The following is a 20559-nucleotide window of genomic DNA, read 5'->3' on the forward strand; positions in this document are numbered from 1 at the left end:
ATCATATTTTAAGTTCCATTAAGCTTTGTTACAAAAAAAAGTCAAGATTACCACTGGCCAAGATCATATAAGAATGCTTCATTGAAGGCTTAAAGATAACCTGTGAGATGTCAAATGTGAAAATAAAGAACTTTTATAGATGAAAGAAATTATCAGCCATCATCCATTGCTGAGTTATGAAGATAGTTATGAAGACACTTTCTTCAGAAAACTCTAAATTCCTTCAAATTTATCAGTTTGGTAACAAATATCATCCAATATGCAATTGTATGTATTTATAACAGTTGAAAAACAGCTGCATTTCAGAATTTACATAGATTTTTAATATTATATATTTTATATATCTAAAGAAATACACATATCTCTGCTATGACTTGAAAGCAGTAGATGTACTTTTTCTCTGGGAAACTGAATATAGTAGCCATCCATTCCAAGCATGTGCTTCCTGCATAACAGCTCCTCATATGTGACTCTAATGGAGACAGACAATGGTTCAAGAGCTATTGTAGGGATTTTGGCTTCAAAAGACACTGAATTTAGGCTGGACTATTACTTTAATAATGACTGAAGGTTGGAACATTCACTTAAAGTAAAAGAACCAAGTGAGAGATGATGCAGAATTTGAACTTGAGGACACTGATGGAGAAGTGGAAACAAATTGGTCTGGGGTGTGGATGAAGGAAATCACAGTAGACAAAAATAATACTCCACGGTCACTGTGCACAAGTGACTGCTGATGTCATAGATGAACATTATCTTTTAGGAAACTATGGAGGAAGAAGACAACGTCAGTGGTGAGAAGGATCAAGTTCTTGGGGGCAAGTGAGAAGAAGCCCAACAAGGTGATAGAAAAGAACGGGGTATGGTGACACATGCCTTAAGTCCCAGCAGAGGTAGGTGGATCTCTGAGTTCAAGGCCAACCTCGTCTACAAAGTGAGTTCTAGTACAGCCAGTGCTACACAAGAGAAACCTTGTCTCACAAAAAAAAAAAAAAAAAAAAAGGGATAAGATGGTCAAGGACACTGGAAAGATCATCGCGGGTTTTTCTACAAAAATAAAAGAGGCAGCCAGAGGACCAAGGAGGAGGGCAAGAGAAGAATAAATTTGTGTTCCTGCAGTACGGTTATATCAGCGCTGAGCAAGGATGGAGATTGCAACCTTCAGCTTAGCAAGTCACTGGCATGTTCCATCTTCTTGTTGCAGGCATTTTCAGGCCACTTAAAAAAAAAAGAAAACTTTGGCATGAAACCTATGATTGAGTTTCCTAAGCTGCTAGAGCAGCACAAACTTGACAGCGTTTAACGGCAGAGGTCTGTCTTCTCACATCTCCTGGCCAGGAGGGTGAAGCCAGCCTGTTGCTGCCATAGGCTCCCTCTAAGGAGCTCACAGAAGAACCTTTATCTTCTCTTGGGCTCTGGTGGGTGTCAGTGGTCCCTGCCCTGTCTGTCTTCAGCATGGACAGAATAGATTTAGAATCTGTCTTCACAGGTATACAGTGTTCATCCTGGGACCCATGTCCAAATTTACAACCTCTTGTAAATATGGCTATCACTGTGTTAATCCACAGTGACCTTGACTTAATTCAACTAACCCAGAGATACCTCTGTCTCCAAATATGGTCACATTCTGGGCTTTGATATGAATTGGAGAGGACAGTATTCAACTCTCTTCACCCATTTTCTGGCTGAGAGCACAGTTGTGCAATGTATACAACTAGAATGTCGAATAAAGGAACACATTCAAGAAGATAGAAGAGTACAAAAGTAAAAGAATAATATGGAGTCACTTGGGGCCAGGGGGAGGACTGTCACATAGACCAGGCTGACCTGGAACTAACAGACCTGCCTGTCTCCCAAGTACTGGGATTAAAAGTATACATTGCTACTACTACATTTTAGTCTCTTTCAACAATATTATTAATAAAAGCCCAAATTCAGCGGGTGTTTTCCCCAAAGAACTCAAAGTCAACATTCCACAGAAATGCTTGTACATCAGTGTTTGTAGCAGCACTGTTCACAGTAGCTGAATTATGGAACCAGCACAGATGTCCAACAGTACAGGAATGGGAGAGGAAAACATGTGTGCACACAAGCAAACTTCTTTTCTGGCACAGAGGAAAAAGAAATCATATTACTTATATGATTTAGGACAATGAATACAAATGAAGATATATATATATATATATATATCCAAACTCAGGAAGACGAATATCACCAGGTTTTTTTTTCTTATTTGCAATTTCTAGATTTTATATTGATACTTAAAATTATGCTTTCATATATGACACTGAAGTGGAATTAGAGCTGGCTTGGGAGACACTAATGGATGGGGAAGGAGGTGGTCTGGGGGTGAAAATGTTCCAGTACATGCTTGAAAACTAAAAGTGTTATTCACACCGATGACTCTTGTTGAAGATGGTCTGCCCTGAAAAACACCTCTCCCAACTGCTCCCATAAAGAAGATACTACACACCCACACGCCATTTTCTTAATTAAACAGAACCAGAAAGCCTTTCTAGGGGATGAGAACTTGCCTCCACCGTGTCCCCGAGGCTGTTCACACAGCCACACTAATGGATTCTTTAAAAGTAATGAAAGGTGTGGCAAAGGACCCCGCACGTATTCACTGGACACGGTGTACCTTTTCCTAATTCTCTTCAAATACTTACCGTGCACTATTGGGGCACCATTAGGTATTAAATATTGAGAGGATTAGTGTCTTTAAAAAAAAAAAAAACAATCTTTCCCTGAAATGTCATTAGGGAGGAAGAAAAAGCATGCACAGGCATGAGCATGAGGCTCTGTAATAACTAGAAATAATAACAAATATTATAACAAATAATATTTGTTATATTATTATATTATTGTTATAATAATATTATTATAACAAATAATAACAAATGTCAAAAATAACAATGTATTTTTGACATTGTTTTTGAGATGTCCCATTACTGATGTCCCAGTTACTGATTCTGAGACCGATCTCTGAATCCTCGAGTCCTGATCTACCATGATTCCCCTCGGCTCCCTTCCGTTCGTGACTTTTAGGTGGTTTCCAAATGTGAACTGAACTAGTGTTAGTTGGCCTGGAGCAAAGTGTGCTGTGCAGGTGGGCGGTTCACCTGGCTCCTAGGCCTGGCCGCGGAAGCTTCATGCCAGTTCTCAGTGGCTGTGGACCTTTCACCATGCAGCCACAAGGAGAGGTCAAAACTATCTTTCAAAAGTCCGGGCAGGAAAGATCGGATGCCATTTTAAGGAGAGAAAGCAAATTGGCTCTTGGTGGACAAAGGACTCAGGTGTGTGGCTGGGGGCGTGGGGGCGTGGGGGCGTGGGGGCGTGGGGGCGTGGTCAGACAGGGCATTTCCAGGTCTCACAGGGGGAACACGGTCCGTCCGTAGACTTCTGTTCGAAAACGTTTGTCTTGCTCTGGAAGCCGAAAGTTAACACGATCACAAGTTTGACCCAAGAGTTTGTCATTTCAAGCAGCTTTCCAACAGAGCGCGGGTGGGGTCTCCCGGCATCACAAGTGGCTACGTGCAGGGCACCGGGCCCGGGTCTCTGCTCCTCCCCTGTCCCTCCAGGAACAGCGGCATGCCCTGGGCGCAGTTTTCCCTGCCAGGCCTCTCCCACTTCCCTTCCCATCGGTCCCACCCGCCGCGTCCCAGGAACCGCGCTAGTTGTTCCCCCTTGATACCCCTGGGACCAGGACGCGAATTCCTGCGGGTCCCAGGAGTGCCAAAAGTGCTCAGCGAGACGGGAAATTGCAACAGCGCTGGCCCCTCGGCCCTCCCTTGGCGCCTTCCCGTAACTCCCGCCCCTGGACATTTGCCCCGCAGCTGATTCATAGCCGGGGCGCGGAGCCGCCTCCACACGCCGGGACAGACGTCCTCACCCGCGGCCCTGCGAGGCCGAAGACCGGCCGAGCTCCAGAGCAGGTCGCCAGGCGGGTGAGTACGGGACCGACCGCGCGCCCGCGCTGCCCGAGCCTCGCTGCCTTCTGCTTCCTCCTGGCTGCAGCTCCGCGCGGCTCCTGCTCTGTCCTCCTTTGGTTTTAACTCTCAAAAAAAGTATCGCCTGTCCGGTGGGTAACTCTGAAAGACCAGATGCTCTCAGAGCGCACGTCTGGGGCACAAGCAAGCCCAGGCCTGCTTTGCGGCTCACCATCCTCTGACCTCTCTCCAGTGGTTGGGGAGATGTTTGCTGAGTTGGGATTCCCTTTGGACCACTTTGTTTATTCTCTCCCAGTACTCCGTGGGAGTTGATGGCTGCCCCTATCCTCTTGCTTTCCAATCCTTAACTCCCACCCAGCCCTGCCTTTTCTTTGGGAGGAGGTGCTTCCCCCTCCACTCAGAGGAGAGCACTAGCCTGAGACATGCGGGCTTCTGCACAGGTAGAGAGAGCAGGTGGTACTTCTCAAGTTGCTTGGACTCCCCGCTATAAGGGTGGGTGCATCCAAGAATAGAGAGCTAGCAGCACGGAGGAGAAATCAGAGGGTGAATACAGAGACTTCCTTTCACGGTTCTTGTGCGGCCCCTTGTCCACCCACTTGTCCATAGGAGCTTCCACCTGCCCTGTCTGGCTGGTGAGTAGGCAGAGGCATAAAGATAGCTTTCAGACACAGTCTAGATGCCACAAGCTGCCTGCAACATTTTGTGAAAGCGCTTTGAGATCAAGCTGTTTCCAGCTCTGGACACCTGGTCATGATGTAGGCGGAGAAAATAGAATTGAAAAGTGAAAACGAGGTGCAGGCCAAAGGCACCACTACTGGGGGCGGGGGGGGGGGCGGGAGGGGGAGCAGCAAGGCCAGTCATTGGTCCTAACCCTGATGCAAACAGACTTGGAACCCGGGTCAGGTTACTTTTTCTGTCTTACTTTCAGTTTTCTTGTTTACATAATAATAATGGTTCCTATTACTTCTGACCAGGAACTGTGTGCTTCATTTTTATCAATGAGGAAAATAAATGTCGGGAGAGGTAAAGTGACTGGATGATGGTCAAACAGGCGACAGAGTTGAGATTTCACCTCTGAGTCTCACAGCCTCTCCGCTATACTTCCAATGCTAGGGTTGTTTGTTTTGGAGTTGGGCTGGGGTACATGATCCTACCCTGTCTCTCTACTGCTCTCTTTTGCCTGGGGTGAGTCACAGGAGTTTCCCAGCTGACCTGCGTGTGAGAATCATCCTCGGCATCTTCCAACCACACCTGCATCCAGCTTCTCCTGGGGCTGCCTGGGTACAGTGAGCCATACTCCCGCGATGGGGAGCTCAGCTGCGCAGCTAGGTCTACGCCACCACCGGCCTCTTTGGGGCTGCGCCTTGATGCCGGATCTGTCTCTTGTCTTAAGTTCTTTCCTCAAAAGGCGGCTGTGAGAGAACGGGGCTGGTGCTGAGTGTCCAGAATGACACTTGAGCCGCACGAAGAACACTCACCGTGGACAGTTTTCCTTCTCTCAGAGTCTGCCCATCCCTCCACTCCCTACACCTACCCCATTGTCACCTTCCCCAGTGGACAGGAAGTCCATGGGTGTTGATGTTTCAGACCCCTTTGTCAGAGAAAAGAACCCAACCCGAAACAGTTGTAATGGAAGTTTTGGTTTCTCTGTAAACTCAGTTACGTTATGTATACATGTATTTGGAGGAGACCGCTGGCTGAGTTGCTGTTGACAGAGACTGGTATAGCCCTAAAAGAACCCATTGACCCTCAACAGCTGGGAGAAGTAAATGGGTCTGCACCTCCTCTCCCCATTAACCTTCTCCCTCCTACTTAGGTATGGTAGGGGACCAGGAGGGAAAGGCTTTAAGGAACCCCAAATAAAATAGAGTTTAAAAATGACCACTACAAATAGTGCTGTGGTTCTGAAAGAGTGGCTGTTCATATGGCCTTTGACAAGAGGGAGGTTTGTGCTTTCCCTGTGTGAGCTGGGCTGAGTGTTTGCTGACTCTGAAAGGAAATCACACTGTGCATTCTCCCACCGGACAGGAAACCTTTCTTAGAGAGGACATGAATTGCAAGGGGGGGGGGAGGTGTGAGGGAGAGCAAAACAAACAGCGCACCGTGTGAAGTGAGAAATAGAATGCACAGCCTATCAGAATCTTTCTAGGGAAAGCCCTCCCTGAAGCAACCTCCCTTTTCCCCAGCTGAGGGTTTATTTCCCCGTGGCTGATCCTGGCTTCCCACGGTCTTCCTCCATCCACATTGTATCCTCCCACTTCCCCAGGTTTTAGTTACTTCACACTCCATTTGACTTGTGTCACTTTGAAGTGACAGGACCAACAACCGACTGCTGTTCTTCTAACGGGGAAGCGGATGCAAGGAAACTCGGTCTTACAGCATCAGCTGCCACCCGTCAAGCGTCAACACGCGGTGTGTGTGGTGCATTATTTTTCTCTTCCTGGTGACAAACACTGAACAAGAAGCAACTTAAGGAAAGAAAGGTTGCTTTTGGCTCGTGGTTTGAGAGGGTGTAGCTCACCGTGGTGAGGCAGCTGGGCACATTGTGTTGGCAATTAGGAGGGAGGGGAGAGAGAGAGAGAGATGGTGCTGGTGCTCCACTAACTCTCCCCAGCCCACCGCCGTTTTCATTCCGTATGGGATACCAGCCCTTGGGACAGTATTACCCACACGAAGGATGAGTCATCTCTCATCAGGTGCTTCCTCCTGTACCAGACACACCCAGAGAAGCATCTTCTAAGCGGTTCTGAGTTCAGTCAGGTTGGCAGTGCTGATTAACTATCATGAGTTTACCATTTAGCCGCTGGCTACTCCAACATGACATGACGATCATAACATATGATGAATATCACCATCAGATGCTTTCATTTGTAAAGATTTGAAGAACACGCATATACATGCAAGTTTCTTCAAAGGTTTATTTTATTTTATTTATACATCTCTCTCTGTATGTGTTTCTCTCTGTGTGTGCATGTGTATGTATGCATGTGTGAGTGAGTGAGTGTGTGTGTGTGTGTGTGTGTGTGTGTGTGTGTGTGTGTGTACGGAATGTGTGTTCAGGTGCCTTTGGAGGCTAAAAGAGGGAATTGGACCCCCTGGAGCTGAGATTATAGGTGACTGTAAGCCAGGCGTGGTTGCTGGGCTGAAATCCGGTCTTCTGAAAGAGCAGCAAATGCTCTTCACTGCCAAGCCCTCACCCCTCCACTGTCATTTTGTTACTAGTTAGTTGTCTGAGAGACAATGGTAGAATGCCGTAGTTATCCAGGACTGTCAACACTTGGGATCAGCAGCAGTTACAATTTTGCTAACACACCCCTACTTCCTCTCTCCTATCTCTGTTTCCTTCCTCCCTCCCTATTTTGTGCTGGGCTCTAACTCAGGACTAGTGTTCAAAACTGTTTCCACCACTCTTTTCTTGCCTGGATAGTTTCTAGTGATCAGCTAACTGTAATTTTTACCTTGACCTTTAAATTTTTTGTTAAAATGCATTGTAAGGAGTCTACTTTCTATGGTTGCTAAAATTTTCTTTTTTACATTTGCTGACAAGAGTTTTATTTAGATTTATTCTATTCAATTTAGGGCTTGCTGAACTTCTCGGATCTCTAAATTTACAGTTATTATTAAATTTGTAAAAAAAAAAAAACCTCATTATCTAGGTCTAATTGTTTCTTATCCTTTTCCCTCCCTTTTTGTGATTTCAGTCGAATGTAGATTAAATAACACCACAGACAACTGCTGCTGCTAACTCAGATCTTTTTTCTGTGTCTCTCACTTACAAACAAGTTTTAAAATTATGTTTGTTATTTGAATTTCCTTCTTTACAATACAAGGTGGACAACTTGTTCCATACTTGTAGATAGATCTTCTGTCAAGGGCTCCCTGTTTGCTCTTCCCCTTATCGATGGCTGTTGTGCTTTGAGAAACTACTTAGAATTAGCAGCAGTGCCTCAGGGAAGATAATGTATTGGTCTTTGCACTTAAATGTGGGTAGCTGTGGAGTAGAATCCCAGAAGAGCTGTCCCGGGAGCAGAGGGCTTATCACACACCACTGCTCCATAGACAAGCATTCAAGTCAACATATGAAATTCTGACACTCCTCACCACAACTAATACAAATACATACATATATTTGTATATACATATATTTTCACACTTGTAAGTGGATGAGATACAGTATAGCATTTAATTTGCACTTCACTAATTACTACTGCAATTTAACATCTCTAGATATTTATGAATCATTTGTGTTCTCTAATAGCTAGTTCATGCCTTGGATCATTCTTATATAGACTTGTTTTCTCTTATTTAATTTTTTGTTACATTTATGTATTGACTTGTGAGGGGTTGTTTATGCTACAGTGGGCAGGTGAAGGTCAAAGGAAGACTTTGCCCTCCTTCTACCACATGGGTCCTATGTCTCTGGCTCAGGGTTTTCTAATTTTTAAGCATGGTAGAGGCTCTGTGCTGTCTCGCATCAGGATACTCTGTGTGCAACAGATAAGGCAATCACATCTACGACTTTCTCTCTCTCTTTTTTAAATCGTGGAATGAGATGCATATCACAGGAGTTACCATCCTAACCACTCTACTTATAAAGCTCAGTGCTCACAGCTCTTCAGCCCATGGCTCTGGCTCTCCCTCCACTTTGCAGAGCTGTACAGTAATCACCAGTTTCTCTCTCCCATTCTCTACATCAGCTGAGCTACTCTCTGTCTTTTAAAGTGGACTGATGAAGGCTCTTCATGTGAATGGAATCACACACTATTTGTGTCTCTGTGACTGTCTCACAGTATAATATTAAAAAAAAAAAACCATTGGTCTTCCCTACTTTTTCTTCCAACAAATTTAGTGTGTCTGGTTTTATGTTGAGATCTTGATCTGCTTGGACTTTAAGGTTGTGCAAGGTGATAGATATGGGTCTATTTGCATTTTCTACCTGTGGACTTCCAGCACCATATGTTGAAGTTGCTATCTTTTTTTCATTGTACGGTTTTGGCTTCTTTGTCAAAAATCAGGTGTTCATAGGTGTGTGGGTTTATTTCTGGATCTTCTATTTGATTTCATTGATCCACCAGTCTGTTTCTATGCCAGTACCATGCAGTTTTTATTATACATTCACTATTAAGTGGATATTAGCCATATAATATAGAACAGTCAGCTACAGACCTATTCAATTCAATAAAGAAAGCCTTAGGGAAGATGCTTAAATCTCATTCAGAATGGCAAACAGGATAGACACCAGAAGTGGTGGAAGAGAGGAAACAGGATGGGAGTCTACCATAGAGGGTCCTCTGAAAGGATTCACCAACAGGGGATGGAAGCAGATGCTGAGACTCAGGGCCAAACTTTAGGCAGAGCGCAAGGAGTCCTATGGAGCAAGAGAGGGGTGGGAATAGAGGTACATGGAGGGGACAGGAGCCCCACAAGGAGACCAACAAAACTAAAAGTTCTGAGCCCAGGGGGGCCTACAGAGACTGATGCATCAACAGAACACCATGCATGGAGAGGACCTAGACCCCCTGCTCAGATGGGGCTGATTGGCAGCTCAGTCACCATGTGGATCTCTGAGTGAGGGGAGCAGGGGCTCCCTCTATCCTGAACTGAGCTGACTACTCTCTGATCACTCAGCCCTGATGATGCAGCCTTGCCAGACTACAGAGGAAGAGGATCCAAGCAGTAATGCTGAAACTTAACCAAGCAATAGGCAGATGGCAATAGTAGATAACGCCCCCTTTCAGTGGACTAAGGGCAAGGGGAGGAGGGGAAGACAGAGGGAAGTTGGGATTGGGGGAGTTGAGGAAGGAGGCTTCAATCAGGATATATAACGAATAAATTGTGAAGAAAAAAATTAAAAAAAAAAAAGAACCAATTGTGGCAGCCATTAGTCATCTCTGCATTTTTGTGACTGGCGGGCATTCCACTGTCTAAATGCCCTACCTGTCTCCTTACTCACATGCTTACTATTCTTTGTTGCACAGAAATGTTAAGTAGTTCTGTCATTAGCAGATTTCATCATTTCTGGGCTTTGCCTAATTTTAGAAAAATTCGGTGATTTAAAACTTAAATTGTCTTATTTCTGCTAATACTTGTTACTATTTTGGTTTTAACATCATAACATCAGACAACATATTTCTGAAAAAATAAAGTGAAGGTAAGGATGCAAGTTAGTTTTTTTCTTAAATTTTTAAATGATTGATCTCATCCATTTAATGGTTTATAATTTGAAACTCAGTTTATGCTTTTTGGGAAGGAGTATATAAAACCAGGGCTCACTATGTAACCTAGACTAGCCTTGAACCCACAACTCTCTTGCTCTCCTGAGTGCTGGAATTACAAGCATGTACCATCACCGAAGATGAAATTTGGTCTTCATCATAAAATCAGCTCCTCTCCATAACAGGCCTGTTTCTGGCCTGTGTTCCTTTCATTGATCTTTGGACCTCTTTCTTGTCAATGCCATGATGTTAGGTACTGGAACTGCAATAGTATGTTTTTAGATATATGTATTTATGCTTTTTTATCAAAACAAATTTTAAAAATGCTTCTCCCACATTTTTAATTTTTCTTGCAAAGTTTCTAACTTGTCTGCTTTAATAAAGTTCTCTCAGAATTTGTAACTGAGTCTGTAGCTATCAACAATGGTGCTTCCCTCGCTGTCAGATTTTATATGAGCACCAAGCACAAAGGGGGCAATGGCATACCGGAAGGGGTTGGCCTTTCGTGAGCGACTCACCTGATTTCAAGTACTGACCTTGTAGCAGGTTAGCTGTGTCGCAGAATAAGTTCCCGTCGACCTGTTTTACCCTGCACATCCTCATGTGCCTCTGGGAATAGTAGACACCTTCACAGGGCTTTGGAAAATTCAGCCTCTGCTACAAGGTTAAAAAGGCACTTAACATGGTACCAGGCAGAAATTAACCTCAATCCACACTACCTGTGACCCGGTCCCATTTCCCTGGATGTCCTTCTTTGGGTTGTTTCCTTGCCTTGCTGATAGTGGGACTCACCAGCCTCGCCTTCGTTTATTGACAGTATTCTAGGAAGCACGGATAATGAGTGGTGGACGTACTGCTGCACTTCAAATATCCGCATGCTGTTCAGTCCCTTGAGGATATGGTTAATTTGCATATTTTTCTACTAAGTCTAAATTGTGGCCTGGGTTTTTCACTCCTAACAAGTAATCACATGGCTTCATGATTTCTAACAAGATATCAGCTTAGGTCAGGCCATACTTTCGAGCATACAATCTTTCAATGCCATCTAAAATTACATTGCAAGTAATTGTACTTCCTGTTTGTAATATGGGTAATTGAAGTGATGTATAAGTGTTTTTTTTTTTTTTTGAACATTACATGGTAGGTGCTGATGACATAGCTCAGTGAATAACATGCTTGCTAAGAGAGAATGAGTGCCTGGGTTTCATCTTCAATCCCTGCGTGATATAAAACAAAGAAAAAAGCCTAGACTCCTTGGCAAAGGCTTCTAGCTCTAGTACTGGGGAAGTAGAATCAGGCAGCTCCCTGGGACTCACTGGCCAGCTATCCTAGCCTAAATCATCTAGCACCTAAATCATCTGGTTCTAATCAGAGACCCTGTCTCAAAACAAAAAGGTAGACAGATCCTAAGCAACATCATCTAAGGTCGCCCACTGGCCTCCAACAGTCACATATGTGGTCATAAAAACATGCGCACACATGCACACACACACAAGACACAGACACACACACACACACACAAACACACACGTTAAAGAACTAAAATAAAACTGTTTGGATTAATTTAACCTCATATATACATTTATCATTTATTCGTCAGAAGGATGGCAATATGTTTTTCCAGTCAGGATGCTGGTTACTTATTGCAATTGGAATGTATTATTTTAGTATCTGCACTGAGGGTCCAGGAGCCCATAGGTTTTAAACCTAACAAATGACACTTTCCTAGGCTTACTTGAGTCCTAAAAACTGTTAACCTGTTTCAGATCTGCTCATTTGCCATGGGTTAGAATAGAATCAGAAAACAATTCTAGCGAGTTGGTTCTCCTGGAGTGCATGGTACAAATGTAAAAAATAATAGAATTCCAACTGCATTTGCAAGTATGAATACATGCATGTGGCAGCATGAAGGCACAGAAATACATACACTTTAAAGAATGCTTTATGTTACAGGACCATGTAATTAGAAAAAAATGTTTGTAATTTTCTTCATCTCCCCACCTTCTTCCTTCCATCCAAGCCCTACATTGCTAAGTGTGGGTAGATGGGTCTTTCCTTCCAGGAGAGTTTGAATTGTTTGGTTAGAAAGCCAAAAGACAAAAAGGGTGTACAGAGGCACTTATGAGTGACAGAGCAGAATGAAGAGGGCGGTGACAGGAGCTGTCAGACCAATGCTCCCCTGACATCCGTGTAGATAGCAAACAGAAAAGTGTGGAGGAGTGCTTCCCATCATAGTGTACTTCCCAGAAAGCTTTGGCTAGAACAGGGGAAACCTGTTGAAGTTGCTTATCAGACGAGTCCATCTCAGGGGAGAGGCTTAGCTTCATCACTGGACTATGAGGATGCTGTCAATCATGGTGTCCACTTGTCAGGTCCTGTAGGAAGGACCTCTGAGCAGCTCTGTGGCACAGGAGCCCTGCTTTTTCTGCAGAGATGCTCCCCTGAAAACCCTATTCTGAAACTCCAGTTTCCACCACGTACTTCAAAAACACTCCTCATGTCAACACATATGTCTGCTTTATTCTCCTCAAACACTGTGTACTTTCTCTTTGTGGGAATGCATAATAATTAAAATTTTGGTTCCTTTGAATGGGCATTTGATATATTTGTATTATCTGGAGGGGAAAATCCCAACAATAGAACTGTAATTAGTTCTGAGTCAAATAAAACACACACTAAAACTTAGTAGATACAGTCTAACACATTTCTGTAGGGTTGCCATCTTTGGTTCCTAGTGACTGGTGATGTTTATTTTATGGACTCTTACTGGCGAGTGGTATTGGTGGTGTTGAGAGCTTTTTTATTTCCAACAATTTGACGTTGCACAGACATTCACATGTACAATTACGGCTTTGGTTTGTTTGTTGTAGCTGTTCTGAGATGAGGTCTCACTGCATAGCCCTGGCTGTCATGGAACTCGTTATGTAGATCAAGCCGGCCTCACACTTACAGTGATCCTACTGCCTCGGCCTCCCAAGAGCTGGATAGCAGTTGTGCACCACATAACCCTTTTACGCTGATTTTTATTAACTCGTAGTAATCTTTCTTAATTTCTCTTTCTTTTTTTAGTATGTGCACCTTCTTCTTTTCCTGAATTACGTACTCATGTTTTTCTAGAGCTGTTTGCTTAATCTGATTTTTTTGTATTGGGAAAAGGTAACTCTTTGCCATATGTTTAATCTTAAAAATGTGTATGTAGTCAGGTTTTGCATTTTGTATTTTTATCCGTCTGGAATGTGTTTTGCTGGAAGGACTAAGGCAACAGCAATAATACACCTCACTGGATTTACTATGTGAGGTCTCTCTTCATCCCAATTAATCCTCCTGTATTCACACTGATATAGGATCTTTTGTTCCCATTTGCAGAAGAGGCAAGGTAAATAGCTACCACTTGGTCATGCAGCAACTGACTGCTAGAGTTGTGCTTGGCCCTCTCAGGCCCCTCTCACAGTCCAGTGCATGTTAGACATCCTTTCCCCGATGTCATTGTTCCAGTATCATTTATAGGAGCAGTGCGGCTCTTCACAAACCACTTCCACACCACTGTTAGCATATTCTGAATTTCCGTGTCTCTTTTGATCAAGAATATTCCTTGGATTTGGGTTTTTCATTTCTTTTTTTCTTTTCTTCACCTACCACACAGAGACTAAACTTTAATTGAAGACAGGTCACACATCCGAGAAATGTTTAACTGAAGTTGTTTTCAACTAAAGTCAGTCGCACAGGAGCTAATTCAACTCCTTATGTCAGGATTTGCTTCATGAACCTGGTGGACAGATGTTATCCACTGGAAAGATGCTAAGTGGGGATGGGGAAGAGATGCTGGAACCTTCAGGGGGCACTCGTCCTGGTGGTGGGGCCTGAGCAGAAGGGAAACAGAGGCAAATTGTGGATCGTCAGTTTTATAGAGAAACAATGGGAACACTTCGTAGGGTCTCTCCAATACTTAACGGCAGTACCCCTGAAAAAAGAGGTGATGAAGAACTGTTCCCAAACGCATGCCACTCTGCACTGCAGTGCAAGCTCTTGCCGATTTCCAGTTTTTCCTCATTGAAATGAGGAAATGATTCTTGCTATGATTTCAATTTTTAGAAATTTGTTGAGACATGTGGTCTACCATATAACCTCCCCCGGAGACTGTTCAGTTCTGAAAAGAACTTGCACAGAGAGACATGATCCCATCACAAACAACTTTCTTCTTTAAAAAGGCATTTGCGTATGATAGCCCCCTGTCACCCAGCCAGTTTTTAAGAATTTGGCAACACACCCAGGTTTGGGGAAGCAAATGACTGTTGCCGCTGCTGCATTTCATGAGGATTGCCTGTGGTAGAGAAGCTTCCCAGGAATAAATATTTTCATCATGAGCAAACAAGAAATTCTGGTAAGGGAAGGCTGACTACATTCTCTCGCTGTGCCTCTTACTCTAATGAAGCATCCAGGCGGAAGGATACCCAGAGGACCTGCAGTGATAACCAAACTTTGCAGATAAGATATAAAGAGCATGCATGACATTCAACGAACACAGTGAAGCAAGCAAGATCTTCACAGAGAAATACACAGAATGGAGCCTCGAGATGAGGAAAGAAATGGAGAGGCAGGAGAAAATAGAGGGGTGGAGCATAAATTACAAAACGAGTAGCAGTTCTTTCTGGTTCCCCAACCCCATGTATGCCAAAGGTAGTGAACTGGGTGATGTTTGGTGACAGAAGGAAAAAAAAAAAAAGACCTGAAAAGGAATTAATTGGTGTTTTCATTAAAATAAGTTGAAAGCAAAGAAAGAGTGGGAGATAACTAGTATCTGTTTTCTTCTCTTCCCTGGTGTTTCCTGGACGGCAGCCATGTCCTGGGACTCTGGTGCATAGTGCCTCAGATCTTTTTTCTCTAGTGGCACAAGTCCATTCAATAATGTAAGAGGCAAGAAGGAACAGTTTTGGGGAAAGGACTCAGTAGTGCAGAAAGACACATCCCCCTGCTTTTGCCGTTGAGCTCTGAGCCTGCTGGGTGAATTTGAGGCTGGGTTCCTAAACATGATGTAGGCTGAGCAGTGGAAAATTTCTCCCTTGGCTACCATGTTGTTCCATGTGCACCTACCTGACCCTCTTCTACTGCTAGACAGGAATTCTGTATATTTAACTGGTTGCTTAAGATCTTCTCTTTCGGTCCAATAAGTGCCTTAAAATTTTACCTGGAGCTGAGCTTTTGATAGACTCCCAATCCATCCATCCCAGTCTTCTGCCTTGCTTAACGGTGACTCTGTTATCCATAGGCCTTGAGCCAGAAGCCCTGATGTTTTATTTGGTCACCACCTCATGGCTTGTCAGCTCTTCCCTTAAAAACTTCTAACCGCACCATGCCTCACCATCTCCACAGGCCAAACCCTGTCCTCTACGTTCACCTGGACTGTTGACCACAGCATCATCTCTCCTTCCACTTTTGCTCTCCATTTTTTTCCCTGCATGTCTCTGCTCTCTGTTCTGTGGACATCAACCCAGGATATCTCTGGGCTTTCCAGTGCTTCACTGTGGCAGCCCGAATTACTCAAATCTTATGCCTGCTCTTTCTCATCTGCTCTCCACAACCCCTCAATCTCATGCCTGGGCTTCCTTCGCTGCCCACCCCCACCCCTCAGCCACATCTTCCTCTGACTGGTATTTAAATCCTCTGGGCTCTCTGCCTTCTCACGGTCCCATCAAGAAGCAGGGTGACAGCCTCAGAGTAGGGTAACCGATGAAGGCTCTTTTACATTGATAAGGCTGTCCCCAGGATTTGCTGGTAAGTAGTGTCTATTTGTCCACAGGCTGTGAGCCTCTGGCTACTGGACAGCTCTTCCGATGTGGTTGCTGAAGAAATGCTCCATGAAGTCACTGAGGTGTTGCAGCTGCCAATCCCCAGTCTATCCATTTTCAAGAGCTTTATTGATTTTTGCCAGGAGGATTCCAGGCGGCAGTGAGGGATTCATAGTCCTGCTGCCCATGGTCCTTGGGTGGATGGCGGTGGTCCAGCGACGTGACTGCAGACAATGCAGAGAGCACATTCTAAGACTCCCAGTGGCTAACCCAAAGCAGTGGCAGAGCCACACTCTGTACGTTTTCTCCTGTACTCTACATGATCGTACAGTAAGAGAGCAGCAATGGCAGCAATGGTACAAAACAAGTGTAGTGACAGACCAAAGGAGCAGCCATGTAAAATGTATTAGCTCAGGGGTCGGGGCTCTTGCTGCCAAGCCCAGCAGATTGAAGTTGACCTTGAGTCCACATGGTACAGGCTGCTGTCTGACCTCCACTTGTACACCATGGCATGAGAATGCATGTGCACAGGCATGCACACACACACACACACACACACACACACACACACATGCACACAATAAATAAATGTTAAAAAAATGTTAACTTACCAATTAGTCCTGGAATTTTCCCAGTTGTATCATCAGACTGTGGCTGGTTGATGAGAACCAAATGTGAGGGCAGTAAAACAGTAGAAAGGGGGATTACTATAGCCACTGAACTCACGTGAGGACAGTGACTGCTGGGTCACCATTGATACCTGTCTGGTGTGCATAAAGTGGTAAGTGTCATTCATCTCTGTGACAAGCTGGAGACTTATAACAGGGTAGGCTCCTGGGAGAATATGTGGGTGACTCAGCCAAGACTCCTCATAGCAGAGGTCATAGAGACTGAAGAGGCCACCCCTTAACTAGTCAGGACTCATAGCAGAGGAAGGGAAGCACCAACAAAAACTTTGGCCCAAAATTTACCCTGCCTACAAGATGTGCAGGAACAAAAGTAAAGCAGAGATTGAGGAAATATCCAGCCAATGGCCTGACCCAACCTGAGACCCATCCCATGGGAGAGAGCCATCCCCTGACACTATGAACAATACTCTGCTATGCTTGCAGAAAGGAGTCTAGCATAGCTGTCCTCTGAGAGGCTCCACCTCAGCAGTGGATGGAAGCAGAAGCTGAGACACATAAGCAGACACTGGACAGAGCTCAGGTAGTCTTGTGGAAGAGTGGGGAAGGAAGATTAGAAGGACTCAGAGGAAACAGAAGCTCCAAAAGAAGACCAACAGAGCCAACTAACCTAGACCCGGGGGCAGGGAGAGGCTCACAGAGACTGAAGCATCAACCAAGGACTATGCGTGGACTGGATGTAGGCCCCCTACACATATGTAGCAGATGGGCAGCTCCGGCTTCATGTGGGTTTCCTAGTAAGGGGAGCAGAGACTGTGTCTGACATGGACTCTTGCCTGCTTTTAGATCACTTTCCCCTAGGGGGACTGCCATGCCAGACTACTGGGGGGGAGGTTTTGCCCAGTCCTGATACAACTTAATGTGCTGGGGTGGGTTAGGGCAGATGGGCTCCCATTTTCTGAGGAGCAGGGGAAGGGAATAGGAGAAAGAGGGAGGGTGGGACCTGAAGGAGAGGAGAGAGGGGGCTATGATGGGAAGTAAAGTGAATTAAAAAAAAATGGCGAGCCTCAGGTAGATGGCAAGAAATCAGCACTGCTGTTGTTCTTCCCCAGGTTTCTCAGCCCAGCAGCTATGAGAGAGCACAGGGCAGGGGCTGGGGACACTTCTGTCTTTAGAGTTCATAAAGTGTTCCTATGAGACCTATGTGGTGGTCTTTTTTGAATACTTGTGTTTTCTAGTTCCTTGGCGACCTTTAATCTCCGATTTCTACTTACCGTTACTTCTGAGTTTCTCTGCAGAGTATTTCTCTGCTTATGGCTTTAACTCACATGTTTAGAAACATGTTAAATAGCCCTGTCACAAACAATCTATTTGATGTGCATACCAGCTCCAGAGCTTTCTGTTTTCAAATTTGTGATTCGAGATTTCCTTTCCACGGTGGCCCCTTTGTGTTCCGAGAGGGAGTGTGAGGAGACAGTGGACCCAGGAGTGATGTCAGTCTCAACAGACTACCAGCCCCTTCCCATGAGGCCTCCTCCTTTGCTCTGTGCACACAGTTTCTCCTTGACTCAGCCCTCCCTCTGGTTCTGGCATTCAGTCAGAACAGGCAGTTGTAGCAGGATCAGTTATGAATGGAATGATGTGTTTGCCAAGACTAGAAAACAGCGCTGCCGAGAAGTGTGGAGAAAGGCTGTCCGCTGCTTCGGCGCAGGCACTGTTGACCATGATAGAGTCATTTGTTTTACCCCGTTCTTGTCTTGGTATGGTTCCAATTTACCTGTAAAATAATGATTTGAAAATAAACAGAGAGTGTGGCAGTGCGAGCTCATAAACAGGCTCACAAAATTTCTAGCTCTGGATGAAATCTGGGCAGCGGGGTAAAGGCAAAAATCAGCTTTCTCTGAATCTCTGGTCACGCCTATGGAGAAAAGTGAAGATGGACACTGTTTCCCCTGACTAATGGGCTTGCTATTTAACTAAGAATAAACTGGTTTTTTTGAGATCATCCAGCCTTATTCTCTCTGCCCTTTGATTGTTCTCTGAGCAAAGCACCTTATGAATGAGTGGAACTCTTCTGCCTTGCTATTTGCAATTCTCTTAAGGGGAAAAAAAATCAAACAAACAAAACAAAAATTATATTGAACAATAAACATGACTGTTTCCTGGAATATGCCAACTTTTCCCATGTTGAATGTCAGCACAAGGGAAAAGGAAGAGTGGAGATGGCTTGGGATTATTTTTTTAATTCATTTATTTAAAATTTTAAATTATTTATTTTACTGTTGGTGTAGTTATTTTGGCTGCATGTATGTATGTGTGCCATATTTGTGCCTGGTGTCTGCAGAGACGTCAGAGCAGTATGTCAGATGCTCAGAGATAGAGTTACAGATGGTTTTGCAGGAGCTGAGTGGATACTGGAAATGGAACCCAGGTCCTCTGCAAGGGCATCGATGACTCCCATTCTCTGAGACATCTCTTCAGGACAGCAAGTGATTGATTTAAACTGAGCCCTTTTGAGACTGGTTTTGTCCTTTTTCTAATCAGCTTTTGTTTTGTTTCAGTTTTCAATTTTTAACTTTTTTTTTTTTTTTTTTTTTTTTTTTTTTTTTTTTTTTTTTTTTTTTGCCTTACCAGCTTTGCTTGGATGAATCAAATGAACTGGATAATCACTGGGCTCTTACCGCCAAGTGTCAGTGATCCAGAGCAGGAAGTCTTCATGGCTGACACAAGGTCCCTTGAAGCCTAGGTTTCTGACTTGTGCAGTGTCAGCTGGACCTCATTTATGACCTGAGGAACATTTTGAGGGGTGGGCAAATGCAAATTCTACCTCCAAAGGCAGACAACACAAGATGTGGCTACAAGGGGAGGAGAAAGAATGGGAGACGTTAGTTTCACCACTGACCACAGCTGTCCCAAGAAACCTACCTGGAGTTAAAACTCAATAAAAATCTCTTTCTTGTAATTCATTTTTTTCAGATAGTCAGACCAATGGCTCTCTCTGCGGTCCTTCATCAAGCCTTTCTCTTGGCAGTACTGTTCCTGAGGGCATCCCAAAGTGAAGGTAAGAGGTGGAAATGGGAAAAAAAGAACATACAAAGATGACCTAACTGGTGCTTTGGAGAAAGTTAAGCAATTTCCCTTCCCTCAGAGCTGGTTCACATGAGATGTGGTAAATCTCTGGAAGCCACAGTTTCCTTGGGCGTGGCCTCCCTCATCCTGGTGGCACGTGTAATTAGCCCATTCCTTAGGCCTGCTTTCCTGCTCCGTGATCTGCCCCTTGGTGTGGTTGTGAGTGGACCTGAGGCCACAGAACTTCATGATTGCTCTGTTTTATCTAGACCATTGCCAAGCTCTTTCCTTCCAAACCCTGCTGGACAAGATGGAACAGCCCAGACTTGTTCTGGCTGCTAAGTTAGAACAAGTTCCGATGCCCCTTAGCCACACTCCCTGAGAGCTGTTAGGGTTATAAAATATGACTGAAAGCAACCGAAGTGTGCAAGGCAGGAGAAACTCTCTCGGGTATGTGCAAAACACCATCTTAACTGCTGAAATCTGTTTACAGAGAAGTAATGTTTGACTCTTAGCTCTCCCAGCAGACAGTTTTGGCAGCTTGGAATAAATCAACTTTGTAAATGCACATTTATGTGGAAACTTTATCAAATGTGTATGGATACTTTATTACTTTGAACTTATTTAAACAGATTCTTAGGTTTTAAAGAGTTTCTATTGGCTTATTAAATTTCCCTGCATTCGTCTGTATTTTACAAAACTTTACAGTTTTTTTTTCTTCCTGTATTTATTCTTTGTTATATTTGCTTTTTATCAAAGGTTACAGATATCTGCCTTTCAGAATGACCCACTCAAGTTTCATGCATGGATTTGTGAAAATGGTATTTGCAATGGATATGCATAGAATTCCTCATTTATTTCTTAAAACTGCAAGGAAAGATATGTGGGGAAAGGAGGAGATTTTGTTCTGTGA

General features: G+C 44.2%; 1 protein-coding gene across 4 annotated transcripts in view; it reads left to right on the plus strand.

Annotated features, from left to right (window-relative positions):
- Nucleotides 1-3184: 3184 nt before the first annotated feature.
- Nucleotides 3185-20559, plus strand: part of Osmr (oncostatin M receptor) — a 63166-nt gene continuing 45791 nt past the window's right edge. For 2 of the 4 annotated variants that reach the window (XM_055601094.1, XM_055601090.1), the window contains exons 1-3: nucleotides 3185-3296; nucleotides 3837-3947; nucleotides 19554-19638. In XM_055601094.1, coding sequence (XP_055457069.1) covers nucleotides 3186-3296; nucleotides 3837-3947; nucleotides 19554-19638 — 307 coding nt within the window. In that variant the 5' untranslated portion in view covers nucleotide 3185. Of the gene's footprint in view, nucleotides 3297-3836; nucleotides 3948-16206; nucleotides 16248-19553; nucleotides 19639-20559 lie in introns of those variants that run through there. The other 2 variants (XM_055601092.1, XM_055601091.1) reach the window with 2 other exon arrangements.

The sequence above is a fragment of the Psammomys obesus genome, unplaced genomic scaffold (genome assembly GCF_907164565.1).
Source record: "Psammomys obesus unplaced genomic scaffold, mPsaObe1.curated_primary_1811, whole genome shotgun sequence".
NCBI classification, from domain to species: Eukaryota; Metazoa; Chordata; class Mammalia; order Rodentia; family Muridae; genus Psammomys; species Psammomys obesus.